The 18589-nt window shown below is 40.2% G+C and overlaps 1 protein-coding gene across 1 annotated transcript in view; it reads right to left on the bottom strand.

Annotated features, from left to right (window-relative positions):
- Positions 1 to 18589, bottom strand: part of cul1 (cullin 1) — a 44183-nt gene that overhangs the window by 5845 nt on the left and 19749 nt on the right. Inside the window, exons 7-19 of the mRNA XM_062983963.1 lie at positions 18016 to 18179; positions 17144 to 17306; positions 14787 to 14917; positions 14171 to 14278; positions 13978 to 14084; positions 8546 to 8594; positions 7577 to 7708; positions 5951 to 6068; positions 5133 to 5209; positions 2979 to 3110; positions 2057 to 2149; positions 1162 to 1209; positions 996 to 1078 (exon numbers count right to left, since the gene is read on the bottom strand). Coding sequence (XP_062840033.1) covers positions 996 to 1078; positions 1162 to 1209; positions 2057 to 2149; positions 2979 to 3110; positions 5133 to 5209; positions 5951 to 6068; positions 7577 to 7708; positions 8546 to 8594; positions 13978 to 14084; positions 14171 to 14278; positions 14787 to 14917; positions 17144 to 17306; positions 18016 to 18179 — 1405 coding nt within the window. The remainder of the gene's footprint in view (positions 1 to 995; positions 1079 to 1161; positions 1210 to 2056; positions 2150 to 2978; positions 3111 to 5132; positions 5210 to 5950; positions 6069 to 7576; positions 7709 to 8545; positions 8595 to 13977; positions 14085 to 14170; positions 14279 to 14786; positions 14918 to 17143; positions 17307 to 18015; positions 18180 to 18589) is intronic.

Genomic DNA, 18589 nt, shown 5'->3' on the forward strand with positions numbered 1-18589 from the left:
TATACATGGCTATCACGGCTCCTCTCAGCCTTCTCTTCTGCAGGCTAAACATGCCCAACTCTTTAAGCCGCTCCTCATAGGGCTTGTTCTCCGGACCCTTGATCATTTTAGTTGCCCTCCTCTGGACACATTCCAGCTTGTCAACATCTTCCTTAAATTGCAGTGCCCAGGATTGGACACAGTATTCTAGGTGTGGTCTGACCAAAGCAGAATTGAGGGGTAGCATGACTTCCCTGGATCTAGACACTATACTCCTATTTATGCAGGCCAAAATCCCACTGGCTTTTTTAGCTGTTGCATCACATTGTTGGCTCGTGTTTAACTTGCTGTCCACAAGGACTCCAAGGTCTTTTTCACATGTACTAGTGTCAAGCCAGGCGTCCCCCATTCTGTATCTGCATTCCATTTTTTCTGCCTAAGTAGAGTATCTTGCATTTGTTCCTGCTGAACTTCATTTTGTTAGTTTCAGCCTATTTCTCTAGTCTGTTAAGATCGTTTTGAATGCTGCTCCTGTCTTCTGGAGTATTAGCTATCCCTCTCAGTTTGGTGACGTCTGCAAATTTGATGATCATGCCTTCTAACCCTTCGTCTAAGTCATTAATAAAGATGTTGAACAGAACCGGGCCCAGAACGGAACCCTGCGGCACTCTACTTGTGAAATTCATCATGGTATTATACTCCATATTCTAAAAATATTGCAAGAACATAACAAGAACATTTTTTGCACAATTTGTAATTTGCTCACAAAGTGTAAGAGGGATGTATCAGGAGCAGTGCTAACAATTCAGCTCTGACTGTGGTAAAAATGTTTGTCTGATGAAATATATCTGATCTAGTTGTGATTTAATTTACTTGTAATGGGAAGTGAGTATCTGTGGTTGAACGGATATACTCCATGAACATGATGTTTCAGTCACTGTCATCCACATGCCTAACCCCAGTCCTAAGAATATGAGCTCATGGTCCTGAAAGTTGCCTTATATTATTTTCCTTACTTTTTGTAACCCAGATACAGCTTTATTAAGGTGTCTGGCTTCAACTCCACCTCATCAACATTTGCATTTTCATCCTCTAAAACCTAGGAACAAAGAAAATATGCGGTGTCAGGAAATGTTAACAAATCTCTTCTTAAGCCCCCAACACAAAATAAAGAGCACTTACCAGCAACTTAGACTTTAGCAAGATCTGTAGAACTTGTGCCAAAATATCCTAAATTTAGAAAAGTAAAAGGAGAATGAATTTTTCATGGTTTTTATAACAAAAAATGTAATGGACTGCATTATAGTGCTGGCTCAAACTAGAATAGACCCATTCAATCATTTGTTGAACAGCGAATCAACATTTATGTTAATCCCATTGATTAAATGGTTCTACATAGTTGAGACTAACTATGGAACTTCTCCATGCTTTGTATCTGAGGTAAGGAGGGAAGAGAAACATTGCACATATACTGTATAAGCAGATGACACTTAATTCTACTACTCCTTTCCACCTCCTAATTCCTGTGCCAAGCCTGGCACCGGTAATGGACTGGATGAGGGAAAATTGAAGCTTAATCCAGACAAGACAGAGTTGCTCTTGGTCAGTTGAAAGACAGATCCAGGAATAGGGATTCAGTCTGTTAGATGGTGTTACACTCCCCCTGAAAATGAATTTAGCAGTTTGGGGGTATTTCTGGATTCAGCTCTGAACCTGGAGACTCAGGTATCAGCATCAAATAAAACAAAGTTATGCAGTTTAAAATAGTTAATTTTTGCTAGATTCCAAAAAAGTCAAAATGTTGACCTTAGGGCATCTATACTCCACCCTATCAACACTCTTTATTTTTTGTATTAATAATGCCTTTCCATTGTCTATCTGTTTATATAGACTACAAAAATCTTCTGTTTTAAAATTAAAGCCAAGATATTCTGAGATGCTATAATTTGTCCCTAATACAGCACTATACAAGAAAAAGAAAAATCTAGTAAGGTAAGGAATACTGGGAGTTTTCTTGTGACCTACAGTCAAAATATCAGACTCTTGCTTAACTACAGCTAACATGCCAAAAACTTACCATCTTTATCTGAGTGCTATCGGTCAGCTGCTGAACAGTGTAGGCATCTTCTGTGTTATACTGCAATAGGATTGCCATCTGAAATGTAGATGCCTTAAAGAAAAGGGAGGACACTTTTATTTTAATGAAAATACAAAGACAGGCAAGACCTTATCTGCCTGATACACCCCAACACTTAATAAGAGCAGAAAATAGCCTGATATTCTGCGTGAAGACATTTTTTATTTTCTTCTCATGATGAAAAATCCCTTCCTCAGAAATGCCAAGGTTATGAGTAAAAGTTTAATGGTGCAATTTGGAAAAACCCAAGAAAGTGCTTTTGGGGCCTTAGGGCACACAACCCAGAGCTCTTCATATGAGTATCTTTTATGAAGCAGGTCAGTTCTAAGATGCTTGAAAGAAAAGCTGGTTTACTGGAAATGCTATTTTGATTTATAAAACAGTCAAAGGCACAGGAAGAACTTTTAATAGGCACTCATGTGTATTTTATATTCAGGGAACACGATGTATATACAATTTAACAAATCATGTCCAAGCAAGGGCATAAAAAAGAACAAACAACAAATGGTAAGGGAGAAAGAATTGGGCACTTTCAACTTCTGTATACAGAAAGGCGGATTCCATTGGCTTGATTTCAAAGGAATGAATTGGCAAGACCATCTCTGAATATCCCTTGCCTAAGAAAACCCAATGAAATTCACCAAAAATCAATGGTCTTGAAAGCACAAACATACACAGAATAAAAACTCAAGACAAGACTTGCAGCCCTTATTAGTCTATTCACCACGCTCCCTCAACATTTATTCAGTTGTTCATTTAGGGACAGAAACTTAGCCAGTGTGCCCTTAAATACAACTCCAAGAGGAGTACAGGTATCTTAACCTTATGTTTATAGGTTCTGCCAACATGAGATGCACCTTACCTGTAACGTATATCTGTTTTTGAAGCAATTGGTAACCAGTTCTCCCTTGGATAGCTGATACAGCCAAGTTAATTTTCTTCCACTATGGCGACTAGCATAGAAAGCAGTAAATCTCTGGTAACTGCGTTCCAGCTATGTAATTCAGAAAAAGAACAAAAGACCCCATGTTAAAACTCTCACATTTCCATTCTACATATCTAGTTTTAAAATCAATTAAATCTTACATCAAGAAGTGTCTCCAAAAAATAATAAACAGCACAATTAAATTCTCAAGTGCTATTAAAACGAGCACGACTTACACAGAACCAACACTGGTCCCATCTACACTGCCATATTAAATCATACTATGTGTTTTGAACTGGATTATATGGCAGTATGGAATCATGTAATCCAGTTCAAAACAAATAATCTGGATTATCTGCTTTGATGATCTGAATTAATTGGCAGTGTAGATGCAGCCACTGATTGCAATGAATTTGGATTTCAGTTCTTTCCTTCTTCCTTCAGTACTGGTTATACTGGCCAGAGTTTATGACAACTGTGATCTAGTAACATTCAAAGGGTCACACATTCTCCATCCCTTCGCACTGACATGTTGTCATTCTGAGTGGCTCTCTGGTTTTTGAATGTTGTTTTCACTCATCATTTTCAATATGATTTCATGGTACTTTAAACTGGTCATTGTCCACTAGAATTCCAAGAAAATAGTTTACATATTTAGTTGTCCCTCCACATTTGCAGGTTTAACTTTTGGGGATTTGATAATTTGCAGATTTGATTAATATGGTCGCTATAAGAATGTCTAGGTCCTCCAGTGTGATTCTGTGGTCAACTTCCATCGGAGAACCTAGAGATTCCTTGAGAGGGCTCTCTTAGGCTCCTTCTACACTGCTAAATAACCCAGAATATCAAAGCAGATAACCTCAATGAATATGGAGTGTGGGGCATGATTCCCAAGGGGGACTGAGATGGGTGCTAGGGCAGAAAAGTTGCAGAAGTGAGTATATATAGCAGGGGTTCTCAAACTTTTTCAGCCGCAGAGCCTTATTTATTTATTTATTTATTTGCGGTACTATTATCCCGCCTTTCTCAATCCCGGAGTGGACTGAAGGTGGCTCCACAACATGTCAATAATTCAATGCCTTTAAAAACAAAGTACAAAAAACAACCATTTAAATAAAATAAAATCGTAAAATACAATTAAAAACTGTTAAACATTTAACTCCGAACAACAGAGTAAATAATGTAATCCATAGGCGTAGTCCAGGCTGTAACACATCTCTCGTATCTATTATTGCACCAGATTTCTGAAGGGTTGGTCAAAGAGCCATGTCTTCACTTTTTTAGCGAAAGATCAGAAAGGGGGGGCTGATCTAATCTCTCTGGGGAGAGACTTCCATAGCTGAGGGGCCACCACTGAGAAGGCCCTGTCTCTCGTCCCCAATTTTGCCTGCAAAAAGAGTGGGACTGAGAGCAGGGCCTCCCGAGACGATCTTAGACTCCGAGATATGTTCTGACAGGTAAGCTGGGCCAGAACCATTTTTGAAGCAAAACTTTATCGTGGAGCCCCAAAAATGTTTTTATATTATATTATACATAATTTATATATATCAGATATTGGCAAACAGTTTGGCCAACAGAAACTTAACAGTATTTCAGGAGAAGACGACAGGGGCCATCCAGTCAAACTCCATTCTGTCATGCAGGAAAAGCACAATGAAAGCTCGCCTCTAAGGCAAGGGGGAAAGGATCTGGGTGGTGAGGAAGGTAAGGAAAATAGGCCTTTGGGGGCGTGGGAGGTGGGGAGGGAGAGGGGGAGGAGTATGAAAGAGGAGGGAAAGCTTGGGGGGGGGGGGAGGAGAGAACTGTGGAGCCCCTCAGTATGCTTCACAGAGCCCCAAGGGGGCTGGCATATAGTATGACACAACGAAATGCAACACAGTACACAAGCAAACAACAACGCACCCTTGATAAAGAGGAATGGAGGAATAAAAAGGGCAACTTCTTATACTGATCAAACCAAATCTGCATTTTTACAATACTTTACTAGTCATAACCTTGGTTTAATGAAACTTCACTTTTGTGACAGCTATCCACAATGTTGCAGCATTACTGTACGCTGAAACACAGGTATAAACATGAAGGTAACCTCACCTCTGAAGGGAGAGCAAACGCACAAGACATTTGGAAAGGCCAGGATCCAGAGCTCAGAACCTGTATGCTAAAGTCCACTAGAAGAGGAAAAACAACGATTTAGGTATATAAACCTAGATCAGGCTTACACAATCTGCAGCCCTCCAGGTGTTTTGGATTTCAGCCCCCAGAATTCCTGACCATTGGACAAGCTGGCTGGGACTTATGGGAGTTGGAGTCTCAAACACTTGGAGAGTCACAGGTTGTGGAGGCCTGATCAAAACCATAAACATTCTTGGGGGGGGGGAGGTGTTTAAAAACAAATGGCTACTGTGCCTTTAGCTGAGAAAAAATATTGGAGAAGATAAATTAATACGTAGTAGCAAAACTAATAATATTGTCACCCGCCTCCCTCTCTTCATGGCTTCAAGGCAAGGTACAAAATAGTTAAACTACATAGGTAAAACAGAAGACCATTAAAAGACACATTAAAAGACATAGAGCAAAGATAAAATACATTTAAAACATGCATACCAATAAAATAAGCATGCATTTTGAATATAAGATACAACAGATAATTTTTGGGTAATCAGATCTTTTTCAATGAAACTCACTAGCAACAAATGTTACAAGTGCACAGTATGCCCACATTGTTGCTAGCATTACGGGTGGAGAGTTATGCCACAATAAATTTAGAATTAATTAACCCAACTCTTCACCTGTAAAAAAAACAAGCCTCATGTCCTCCCATATCAACTATTCCATTTATTAGAAATTATGCTATCTCAGCTATTCAACAATTCAAGCTTGAAAGAAATAGTGATATGTAGTTTACTTACAATCTAATGGCTCTGAATTGGATAGGTGCTTTTTGAACTGCTCATTCAAGTCTTTGCTTACGCCAATATCTTGAAACATTCTTTGAAGCTTTGAGGTGTATTCAAAGCCACAGGCTTGCTGTAACGAATCATAGAACAGCATTGTAAGGTTGCACATTAATACTGCAGGATCAAATTCCCAAATTCTCCAGCAGAAGCTACTTGTAATATTACCAAACTGTTAAAAGAAACCCCAAAGAACCCATTAGCTGTGAAGTCATGAGCAGGACACAAAGTCTATTTAAAAAGTTTTCAGCACCTAAAACCAGGTGTTTTCTAGCTATTAGTGTTAGCCGGAACGCTATTAGCGGACATGTCTTTATTTTGCTGTGGTTTTAGAATGTTTATAACAGATTGATATTTAATGTTTTTTCTGCTGCATGCTTGTAACGAAGCATTTTTAACTGTAATGTTTTTATGTTGCTCTGACTCCTATAGTGGTATGAAATAATATTGCCATTATCTTTCAAACTAAAAAAGGATGACAAAATAAAAATGCATTTAAGTAAAATACAAGTTGGGCATCCCTTATCCTTGAGATCAGAAGTATTATGGAATTCAGAGTTTTCCCCCCAGATATTTGAATAGCCTTCTTTACATGTAACAAGATAGCTTGCAGATGGGATCTAAGTCGAAACCCAAAATTCATTTGTGGTTTATCTACATGTTATACACATAATCTAAAGATTATTCATAAAATATTTTAATGATTTTGTGCATTAAACAAAGTTTTTGTGCACACTGAAAAATCAGAAATAAAAGGTGTCACTATCTCAGGATGATTTCAAAGGATATCAAAATACCAGATAAGGGATGCTTAATCTGTGATGATACTGACTTGAAATTCCATTGCTGCCTGCCAAATACATTTCATCACAGCTGCCATCACAATAACTTAAATTTTCTAAAGACAAAAATGATTTCTACTTAATAGACCTATTGTTAGCACAGCGATAGTGCGCACACGTTTTAGGTAGATGATTCCAGGTTCTAGCACATTTAATTAACAGATCTAAATTGGCGAAGATTTCTACTTTCCATTGAAAAGCCAACGTCAGAAAAAAATTATATACTGAACTAATTGAGACGACTGTCATACTTCATTTGCAGCCTTTTCACATCTACAATGCTGTTTGAAACTGTGCTGTGTGCACTACTGCACACCTTTAAAGTATTCGGAAAGAAATCATTAATGGATCAACAGAGCTGCTACAAGGGATATCCAGAAAGTAAGGTTACAAGATATTTTAAAAATACAAAGAATGAATATATTTTAATAAAACTTACATGGATTGTAGCATAGGTATTATATCATTTTTCCACATAATCACCATTCAGTTCAATACATTTTGTCATCTGTGGGACAGTTTTTATGTCTGTCTCATAGAAGTCTCCCACTGGAGGAAGGAGCAACAGAGCCGGAGCTGGGAGCTGAACTGAATAGCGATTATGTGGAAAAATAATGTTATACCTATGCAATAATCTATGCAAGTTTTATTGAAATATATTCATTCTTTGCATTAAAAAATCTTGTAACTTTAATTTCCAGAAGATTAAGGAAAGTAAGAAAAAGGAAAAACAACTCACTTTCAGTTTGGAGATCATGCTTGCCTCAGCATCATCACTAGCACTGTTCTGGTGTACAAGTCGCTTTGCCAGCATTTTAGCATAGAATTTTTGAAAAACATCTTTGTCTTCAATGTATTTGAAGACAACCATCTGGAAAGAGTATGTATTTAGTACTGATTTTCAAAAACAACTATTCATATGTAATCTTAACTTCTTTGCCAAGAGGCAGGTATTTCAGCACTGCAGCTTTAAAAAACATAAAAAGTAGCCTTTTGCATTTAGAACACGAAGCAATTTAGTTACATCATTAACAAGCTTCTGTCAACACACACACACACACACACACATACGCAAGACTATGGCAAAATACCTCTTACTGCAGTGTGCCCCTGAAGCCATTTCCGATATATGACAACCTCAAGGCAAACCTATTATGACTGTGATTCTCAATCTGTGGGTCCCCAGGTGTTTTGGCCTACAACTCCCAGAAATCCCAGCCAGTTTACAAGCTGCTAGGATTTCTGGGAATCAAAGGCCAAAATATCTGGGGACTCACAGGGTGAGAACTAGTGTTATGGGGTATTCTTGGCATAGTTTGTGCAGAGGTTTGCCACTGCCTTCCTCTGAGGTTGAGTCAGCCAGTGGGTCAGCCAGTCTCCTAGATTTTCAAACTACACTGGCTCCAATATATCATCGTCATGATTAATAATAGTAATATTTATATCCACTTTCTCTCTCTAAAAAGGAGACTCAAAGTGGCTTCCAGTAAAATCAATACAATTTAAAAGCTAAAAATATACGAACATTGAAATAGAATTAAATATTAACGGCATTAAAAATAAACAGCTTAAACCCTTAAAACCAATTAACAAAACATAACCGTCCCCCAATTTACACATTTCTATCTTAAATTTTCACTTTCAAGCAGACTACAAAAATTAAACAATTTTTGACTCCAGAAAACAGCACAGCATGAATGAACCTTACCACTTGATTCAGTGTATCTTCAAGCTCAGCTTCCTCTGGATTTTTCGAGCTGCAGTCAAAAGTGGTCTGTTATAACTGATCATTTTTACCGCAATTCACCTTCCTTGACTTTTTTAGTACAAGAGTAAAAGCTTTATTATCTTTACTTCAGTTTCTTAGACAACCAAAAACTTTTTAGGCCAGTATAATTAAACAGCATAAAATAACTAACTAGAAAATAATTATTATTATTAATCTCCCTGGACAGACACACGTCATTTGCTGTTTTGCAAGCTCTTGCCCTCATTGCTATCAGATATAACTGTCTAAACTGGTGATAAGATGGGTCTCACTGAGCCCTAATAACTCAAAATCTGGGGGTGGGGAATCTGACATGCAAAACACAAGAATTTTGATAAGGTATACGCAACCTGTATCATTAAGCAGTCAGCATCCAACATTGCATTACAGGTAATTAACCCGTATTACAGGTCATTAACCTTATCAACATTCTTGTGTTTTGCACGTCCGGTTCCCCAACCCCCAGATTTTGGAATATCTATATTTGTATAATAATGAGGTATCTTTGGAGGTGGGACTCAAGTCTAAACAAAAAGTTATGTTTCATACATACCTTATACACATACTACCGAGTTGCTTACCTGTAACTGTGTTTCTTCGAGTGTTAGTCTGTGAAATTCGCACAAATGGGTTATCTTCTGCGCCTGCACAGCCGTTCGGAACCCTCTAGCATTTTAAAAAGGAAACATTTTGGCGGAGGCCCTGCCCTCTCTCCCCTTGTACTATATATATGCCCGAGGGCGGGCCTTGGCTCCTGTTCCATAGCTGCAAGCGAAAGCTATGACACATGGGCATGAACACTGCGGGGAGGCTGGGGGGGAATGTGCAAATTTCACAGACTAACACTCGAAGAAACACAGTTACAAGTAAGCAACTTGCTATTCTTCTTCGTGCAGTCTGTAAATACGCACAAATGGGTGACTAGCAATCTACTAACCTTAGGAGCAGGGTCATGCCACGGAGGAAAACAGCACTGCTCTGTTGAAGGCTGCATCCTTCCTTGCCAGTGCATCCTTGCCTTCATCCCTTGCCGATTCACTCGGCAGACCCCATTGTCAAACCACGAGTGGCAATTCCACCGCCAAGAGTTCATCCCCCTGACTTGGCATTGGGGTCAACCCTGCTGGACCTGTTTGCATTTTCGGCAAACAAGCAGTGCGACATGTTTTATGCCAGACTTCGCTCTCAAGTAGTACCGGGTTGTTTAGGGGATGCTTTTCTGTTCAGGTGGTCCCCAGGCCTCGTGTATGCGTTTCCTCCAATTCCCCTGGTGCCCAAGACAGTAGCCAAAGCCATTGCGGATGGCGCAGATTGTATTCTAGTCACTCCGTGGTGGCCACACCAACATTGGTTCGCTCCACTTCTGAAGGCCTCGAAGGGTGAATACATCCATCTTTGGCACAGACCCGACTTGCTGACGATTCAGGATGGTCAGGTCCATCACCCGGACCTACGTTCCCTTCGCCTCACGGTGTGGAGGATCCGGCCCCAAGGCACCTCTCCAGCGCAGTGCAACAAATAATCGGGGCAGCTCAAAAGCCAGCCACAAAAAAATCCTACGACTACAAGTGGTCCCGCTTTGTGAAGTTCCTTTTGAGCCTTCTGCTATTGACCCCTTCACAGCCCCCACCTCGCTAATTCTGGACTTTTTAGTTAACCTCTCAAATGAGGGTTTATCCCTTTCCTCCTTGAAGTGCTATCTTGCAGCAATTTCCTGGCACAGGAGGCGTAAATGGGGTCCTGCCGAGTGAATCGGTAAGGGATGAACCTAGCTCAGTTGGACCAGTCTCTGGACACACCAATCCCAAATTCTTAGGGAAAAGTGGAGGAGGCTGTGTGAACTAGTTCCTCCCTGCTTGTTCACATAAAAGGTGACTGTGGTGTTGTCTTTCAGGAGCTGAACCAACTGGTCTCGAACACCTGGAGGGCCTTCTACATAGCCAGCAATTTGAGGTAATTGATGTGATACCTCTTCTCTTCCCAGGTCCATCTGCTGTGGATTGTTAGGTTCTGAAGATGAGCCCCTCACCCTTGCAGGGAGGCGTCTGTCATCAGACATCACGTGGGCAGTGGTTGTCTGAACGGCATGCTTGACTGGGTGTGCTCTCTCAGAGTCCACCAACGCATGGACTGCAGTACTCCACATGGAAGGCAGAGAAGGGTCCCTTGGTTGTCGATGAAAGTGTAAGAAAGGGTAGGAACCAGCTTTGAAGGGGACGCAGCCTGAGTCTGGCAAATTGCGTAACCGCAGTGGTAGAGGCCATATGGCCTAGAATGGACTGGATGAGCAGGGCCGAAGCATGATCTTTGGCACACATGTTGTTTATGGCGGATCTGATGACGCGGAAACGGTCTTCCGGGAGGTAAGCCTTCTCTTTGACGGAATTGATGACAGCCCAAATGAAGTGGGTTGGAATCAAGCTGGAATTCTCAAAACTGACCATGAGTCCCAAAGCCTGCAAGAGGGATAGCGTGAAGGAAATATCACTCTGCAGGCGGGTCCTTGACTGCAAAATCAAAGGCTAATTGTCTATGTAGGGGAAAATGGTGACTCCCCTATGGCGAAGGTACGCAGCCACCACTGCCATGCACTTTGTAAAAACGCGAGGCGCTGTAGCGAGCCCAAAAGGAAGGACATTAAAAGAGAAAAAGGAGTTTCCAAAAGCAAAACTAAGAAATCTGCGATGATATTTTCTGATGGAAATATGAAAGTACACATCCCGTAGGTCAACGGTCGTAAACCACGCCCCCGATTTTAGTAAAGGGAGAATGGCAGAGAGAGTGACCATACTGCGTGGTGTTATGTAGTGGTTCACGCCTCTCAGGTTTAGGATGGGGCGGAGGCCACCATCACGCTTGTCAACAAGAAAATACCTTGGTAGTTCTGATAGCCCGCCATATAAGCTCCATAATGCACCATTCTTGAGGAAAGGCAAGCTGAGGCATACACTTTCTTTCCCATTGTTCCCAGCTTCTTCCCTTCTTTGTCAGAAGGGGTTGACTGAGATCTTTGGGAAGGTTTTGGCTGGCTCACATCGACTACAATGGAATTAGGTTTCTCTTGTCTAGCCAGCCAAGGGGTTGATGACATGTCTACTTTGTACAGGTTTTCCGCCCTCTTTGGTGTGGCTGGTACCGATGCTGGGGCCATGCCAGAGGCCTTACTAAGTTGAAGCAAGAAGGGTAAAGAAGGCAATACAGTGGCAGGGGGGTCTTGTTGCTGGGAAGAGGGAAACATGGGGTCCTCAACCACTTTCGTTGATGGCGAAATGGTTAGCTGTAAGGCACGGGCAAGCCTAATTATAAGGGCTGAGAAGCCCTTAGTGTCCTCTGGGGGCAAAGACTCACATTCCGCCTGAAGATCAGCAGCTACTGGCAAAAGCTCCTCCGGATCCTAAGCTACTGAGCTGATTTCATCTTCCATGTCCTGGGAGGGGTTACATTCAGCCCCAGGAACACTCACAGAGGCTGCAGCCCATGGGGATGTGGCTAGCCTGCTCAGAGCAGCAACCAAAGTGGCAGCAGCAAACATACTCCGGAGGGGGAGGAGCATACTTGTAATGGCCTAAACTGTAGAAATAATCTGGGGACTGGGAATAGGCTTGGTAATAGGAAGCCCTAGAAGGACTTCGGAGCGTGAACTCCAAGAGCTTATTGATGGGGAGCGGTATCAGTGCTGAGGCACATGGTGAGGGTGCCACTCCTGACACTCCTCGCACTCCCATCTCTGCCTCTACGGCCGGTTCTGGGGGAGTGGAGGCAGATGATTGGCGTGAAGCCGAAGCCAGCAAGAGATCTCCCGCGCTCCTCCTTCTGAGCACGTAAGTACTGGGAGAGAGGGTGTTGCTCCCTCACGCTCAAGCTGCCCCCACGACTCAGCCATTGATCCAGTGGCCGGAGTCAGTGCTGGTGGCTCCTGTGAGCTCCCTCCTGGGGGTGAGAGCTCCCGGTCCAAGCCCTGCTGGGCTATGACCACATCCAGGCATGGGGGACTCAAGGGCTTATTGCCAGTGAATTGCCTCCCTTTCTTGTGCTTCTTGAGCGCCTCCTTAGTTTTAAGGGAGGATTGAGGCTGCTTGGATAGCTTGGTCTTCTTGGGAGCCGATGTAGAGGGCTCGCTCCCATTCACAACCCTTTCTCCTGGGTAGGAGAGGGAGGGGTTGGAAGAGAAACAGCGGACTCACAATCTTCCTCATCAGCCGTTGCAAGCGGCTGAGCGTTTAAAAGCTTTCAGACATGACTCCCTGTTACGACGTGGCTGTGGGGTGAACGCAAGGCAAATCTGGCATGACTGGGGAATGTGGCTTTCCCCCAGGCACAAGAGGCATTTCGAATGCCCGTCAAGAGTCGGGGAACCTGCTGCCACAAGAACTGCACTTTTTGAAAAAGGAGATAGTACTCATAATGAAGCAAACTAGCTTGAGGGTGATCCGAAAGAGTCGTCAGGGAGTCTGATTAAGAGGGAGGAGAAAATAGCCATATTCAGTAGAAGAAATCAGAGTCAAGGCCAAAAGACAAATCGATCCTAGGAAAAACTGGAAAGGACACTAGAGAGGTTCTTAGAAACTGCTGATTGTGGCGGAAAAAAGGAACTGGGGTGAAGGCCCGCCCTCGGGCATATATATAGTACAAGGGGAGAGTGGGCAGGGCCTCCGCCAAAATATTTCCTTTTTGAAATGCTAGAAGGTTCCGAATGGCTGCGCAGGTGCAGAAGATAACCCATTTCTGTGTATTTCACAGACTACACGAAGAAGAATCTGAGGGTAATTTTATATAATACTATTAATAGTTTTGTGCATTAAACAAAATGTGTGTATCCTGAACCATCAGAAAGTAATAGTGTCACCATCTCAGCCACTCGTGTGGGTGACTCAAGTGGGTGATTTTGGAGCATGTTGGAATTCCAGGTAAGGAATGTTCAACCTGTATCATAATCATGATCATCAATTTATTCACCACTATTGCTGTACATGGCCCTTTGTGTGCTTCCCTCGATTTGTCCTTTTTCACTTAATCATTTTGTAGAGGAGTGCTTTCTGTTTTGCTACATTACTAACATTTTAAAATTACATATATTTCTACATCGGGGCTGGCCTATTTTTAAAAGTGAAAATCACGACACTGTCTTCTAAAAATCCATCAACCAAACAGCAAATATTCTTATTACATTTGCATAAAATGTCTTTTATAGCCTGTGGTGACTATAAATTGAACAGAAAACAACACTTTGTGTCTCTAAGTCAACCAATCAGTATTATATTGAATAACAACTGTTTACTAGGTAACAATTTTCCCACTACAATAAGATTCTTTGATTAAGAGTTGAAATATAAGTAAAATAAAGGCTGCAACCCCACTCCCCAAATGAATACCTTTTTTTAAGAAGAGAGTCACAATAACGTGCCAACAGTTCTGGAGATTTACTTGATGACTGAGCCATTTTTGTCACTGCGTTGTTATTTATAAATCGACCACAAGCCTATAAAGTACATAAAAAAGTGAATTTTTCAGATGTTTAAAAAAATCAGTAATTGTTAATGGTGGATGAAATTTAAATCTATTTACCTTATCTAGTGCAGCCACAAAACCAGCATCGTTGTTGAAAGCAGACATCACCAGTGCATTGTATTTCTTATGGACATCCAATACTGTTTGTACATACATTTTTGGATCCTATAGTTTTTTTAAAAAATGACAAATTCAGTCAGCTTTCAAAATTCTCCCAGCTACATACTTTAGGGTACACCTTTCACTGTTCAACTGTAACAAAAAGAATCTTTTGAAGTATAGAACTTCACTATGTTTAAATTTTATAAATATATTCATTTCAACACCTCATTACTATAAAGTTTACATTTTCCAATAGATAGTTCTTTATTACTTTACCAGCAATGCTATTTAATGTTACTAGAAGAGTCCTAAATCCCAGAAAGTCTTTAGTATTTTCCTGAACCAAAATAAAAAATGTATCACCTGAATAAATCCAAAACAACCCGCTATGTAACAAATTTGAAAAAAAACCTGATCCTGGTTTCAAAATGTTATTTCCTGTGTAATTGTTTAATTTATGGCATTCCTGACTGTCCAAGAACAATGTACTCAATATACTGCATGTTTTGTAAATTTGAGGGGAGGTTTTAGACTACAAATTTGACAAAGCTATGGCTGAAATAATACTTGCATTTAGAGCAGCTTCTCCACATTTTTCAATTGCAGCTAGACCCTGATTATGAATATGGGTTTCCAATAGTTTTTTCAGCTCTCCAAGCCCATCTTGGATTCGAGATACAAGATTATACATGCGTCCCAAGTCTGAAAAGTAAGTGGATAAATACTTTGATTTATATTAGTATTTGAGCTCTCATCTTCTTTATTCGCCTGAGAACTGATAAGGAAGAGAGCCTTAGCAAATGCACTAAAACAACACAAAATGGGAGCTCTGCCTAGAGGACAAATGGACACTTCAACATTTTTTAATTCAACGTTAAACAACATTTTGCAAAACACAATAATGCAAACATCACAAAATAGGACACAAACTATAAAGCCACTTCTGTGATAAGAGTTTCAATTGATGAGTAATCAATTTAGGAACAGGTTTACTTGAGTCCTGATCAATTTAAGGGTTTGAATGCAAGTGACAATTCTTCTGCAACATCAGGGTTATCTGTTTTGAGATTGGTTTACAAAAACCAACTCAGGTTTTTTAAACATTAAAAACATTAAACAATGTTATAAAGCAAGATTAATATAATCCAGTACCCCCATAAGTTTCAGCAATTAAATTATGGATAAATATTACATAAATGAGAGCCAACATGGTGTTGTGATGTCTCATGGGCCTCAGAGTTCTAACCCCAGCGCCATCATGGACAATGATGACGACAACATGGGGTTTTTGCCGCCTGAACAGGAGACGGAGTCATTCCAGATGCCTCCTGTTGTTGACACTTCTTGCCCAGAGCCCATTAAAATGGACCTTGAACAAGTTTTTCCCAGTGCCTCTCCTCCCTTCCCGAGAAAAGAGTCCTATGCTGCTAGTCGGGGTCAAAAAGAACAAACAAGAAAAAGTGCTAGATTAGCAGACAGGCAGAATGTTAATTAGCTAAGTTCTCCTGGGAATTTGCAGGGAGGATCGCAGCTGCAGGAAGATGTGTTTCGCTTCTCTTTCCCTTGGGAAAGGAAGCTCTGGACACCTGCTCTGCAAGAAGATGGGACTTCCTTAAAAGTTCCTCGCACCGAGAAATCCGTGCGGAGTCAACAGATCAGCTTCAGGATTAACTTCGGTTCCAGCCTAGTGTGGACTGCGTTTTAAGTCTGCAACTCCAGTTTCCTTGTCTTGCCTTGTCAAGTTTTCATGAACTATCTCATCGTGTTTCCAGCCTTGGATTTTGTCTCAAGTATCTAGCCTTGTCTCCAGTTCTTGCTTTGGACTTACTTTGAACCTTAGAAACACTTTGGACGTTTCCCCACTCTACGGCCTGGAAGTAGGATTACAACTTTGAACTCTAATATTATATATTGGACAATATATTTCTGGACTATATTTGACCTTCTCTGAAAGGTCTATTGCTGGACTACATTTTCTACTTGTTTTTATTCTACTATAATATTTCTTTAATAAAGATATTAGATTCTATTTGGCCTCTGTGTTTGGTTCTTAGTGCTCCGCTGCCTGGGCGTGACAGGTGTAGTGGTTTGAACGTTGGAATCTTGGGCAACTTACATAAAAACAAACCCCTTTAAACATATTTTGCCAATAGGTTAACCTTAAAAATCGGTTAACCTTAAAAGTTGCCAAAAATTAACCAACTCTAAGGCACACAACAATTGCATATGTAGAGTTGCTTGATGCTCTATAAAATGGGACAATACCTTACAATTTTTAAAGATGCCTTAAAGCAGCATTTGACAAAGACATATAATTTTGCTGACAATTATGTGGTTTGGAAAATATTCTATTTTTAGGTTAATAAAATGAATTGGTAAAGAGGAAATACAATATCAATCAGACAATTTAAAACCAGTTAAAACAATCTTGAACAGGGTAATTATAACCAAATACATAACACATACAGCCTGGATGAAATCAGTTTTGCTCTAAGGCTTTAAAAGAAGGCCAGATTTTAACAAAATGAGGCTATCTGTCAGGATAGTATTTATAGGACCTGGCAGGTTTGTGATTTTGATGTGTTTGTACCGTTATGCTGTATTGATAGATTAATATTATAATGCCATATTAATATTATTCATTGTAAGAGAAATTTCATATAGCTAGGCACTTGTAATTTCAGAGCTTGAAATTAAATTTTAATTTTAGATCTTAATTATAATTACAATAGAAAAGGGATATTTAAATTAGGGTAGTTAAAATCCTACTACTTTAATAATTTAAAAAATTTACAAATCTATTAAATCTATTGCCTTCAATAATGTGTTTCAAATGGTACTACTTAAGAGATACCCACCAAACACAAATTTAATTAAGCACATCTTGTCAATAACCAATGTCTACAAGTTGAGTTTGAGACAATCTACCTTCATTTTTGTCAGCATCCAAAAGGTTCTGAAATTCAGTATGAAAGATTTCCAAATGTTTTTCAATAAGAACTTGTTCACATTTTCGTGCTAATTCATCTTGTGTGCTCTCGTGCAGATATACTTGAACCCTACGTTGTTCCTCCAGAAGACGAGCTTCCGCCTAAAAATATGCAAATCTTATTTTAAAGCAGCATCTTAAAAGTTCACATTACTTACAAAACAAAATCTAGGCCAGACAGCTACCCAAAACACCACCTTTTTGGTGGGGGTTGGCCAGATACTGAGATTGGCCGGGGTTATTGCCACCAGCACCATGCCCATTTTGGCCTAAGATGTACCTAAAAGGCCTCCAAATGGAGGCAGGAGGCTTCTAAAGAGCTACTGGTGCATAAAAATGCTTTGAAAGTGGAATTCTTCCCTCCCCTCTTCAAAGCTCCTGCCGCATCATTTTTTACATTCTGAGAACTCTTTAGAAGCCTTGTGTTTTCATTTGGAGGCCTTTCAGTTACATTTTAGGTCAAAACAGGAGGCAGAGAGTGGAGGGTGGCACTGCCATAGAATTCTTGGAACCATCTCCCTCCTCTCTAATTGGGAAGCGTGAAAAAAACTGTCTGTACCTTTTCACTACAAATTAGAGTAATTCCTCAGTAATGGAGCTAAACCAAGCAATTTTGCTAAATTGGGAATGAAAAAAGCCAATCAACCAGAAAACCGAACTGCAGCAGTGCAAATGGAAAATGAAGAATTGATATGGTCTAGAAAAAGTACACTGCTCAGCCTTCACTATGCTAATTCTTTCCTAAAATATTACTTCAAAATATTATAAAGCCCTTTTTAGACCCAGAAACACACAATATCAATTCACATACCTTTTTCATGTATTCTGTAACTGGATTCTGTTGCAAAAATTCAGTGCTCTCTCTTGTATAGAATCTCTCTGTATCAGCGAGAAACTGAGATTCAAAGGATTCTTTATAAACTGTCAATGTAGGCCCCTTAGCAAAGGTATCATCTTCATTAAGCCCCAGCTCCACTGAAAATACATGAACAAGTTTAAGGAGTTTTATTCCTCAAGATCTATTCTGCTGAACAATATATTTATTACCTGAGAAATCTCCATGTTATATCCATGTCAAGTCAATTGAATAGTTATCACAATTTTATTTCAAAAAGTGAACATGTGTAATGTTTGTCCGACAACCCTTATACATGTGTTTTACATTATCATGCATCCAGCTTTTTCTTATACAAATTAAACTTTCTTGTAGAGCACATGTGTCAACTCCCACAGGCCAACTCTGACATGTCATTTTATATGACCCTCCAGACAGATGCTAGACTACAACTCCTGTATTCCTCACTATTTAGCATAATGACTACAGCTGATGGGAGTTGTGATACAGTAATATCTGGAAAGCCACAGTTTGTTCTGTTTAGTAGAGT

This window comes from Anolis carolinensis, chromosome 6 (assembly GCF_035594765.1).
Source record: "Anolis carolinensis isolate JA03-04 chromosome 6, rAnoCar3.1.pri, whole genome shotgun sequence".
Classification (NCBI taxonomy): Eukaryota; Metazoa; Chordata; class Lepidosauria; order Squamata; family Dactyloidae; genus Anolis; species Anolis carolinensis.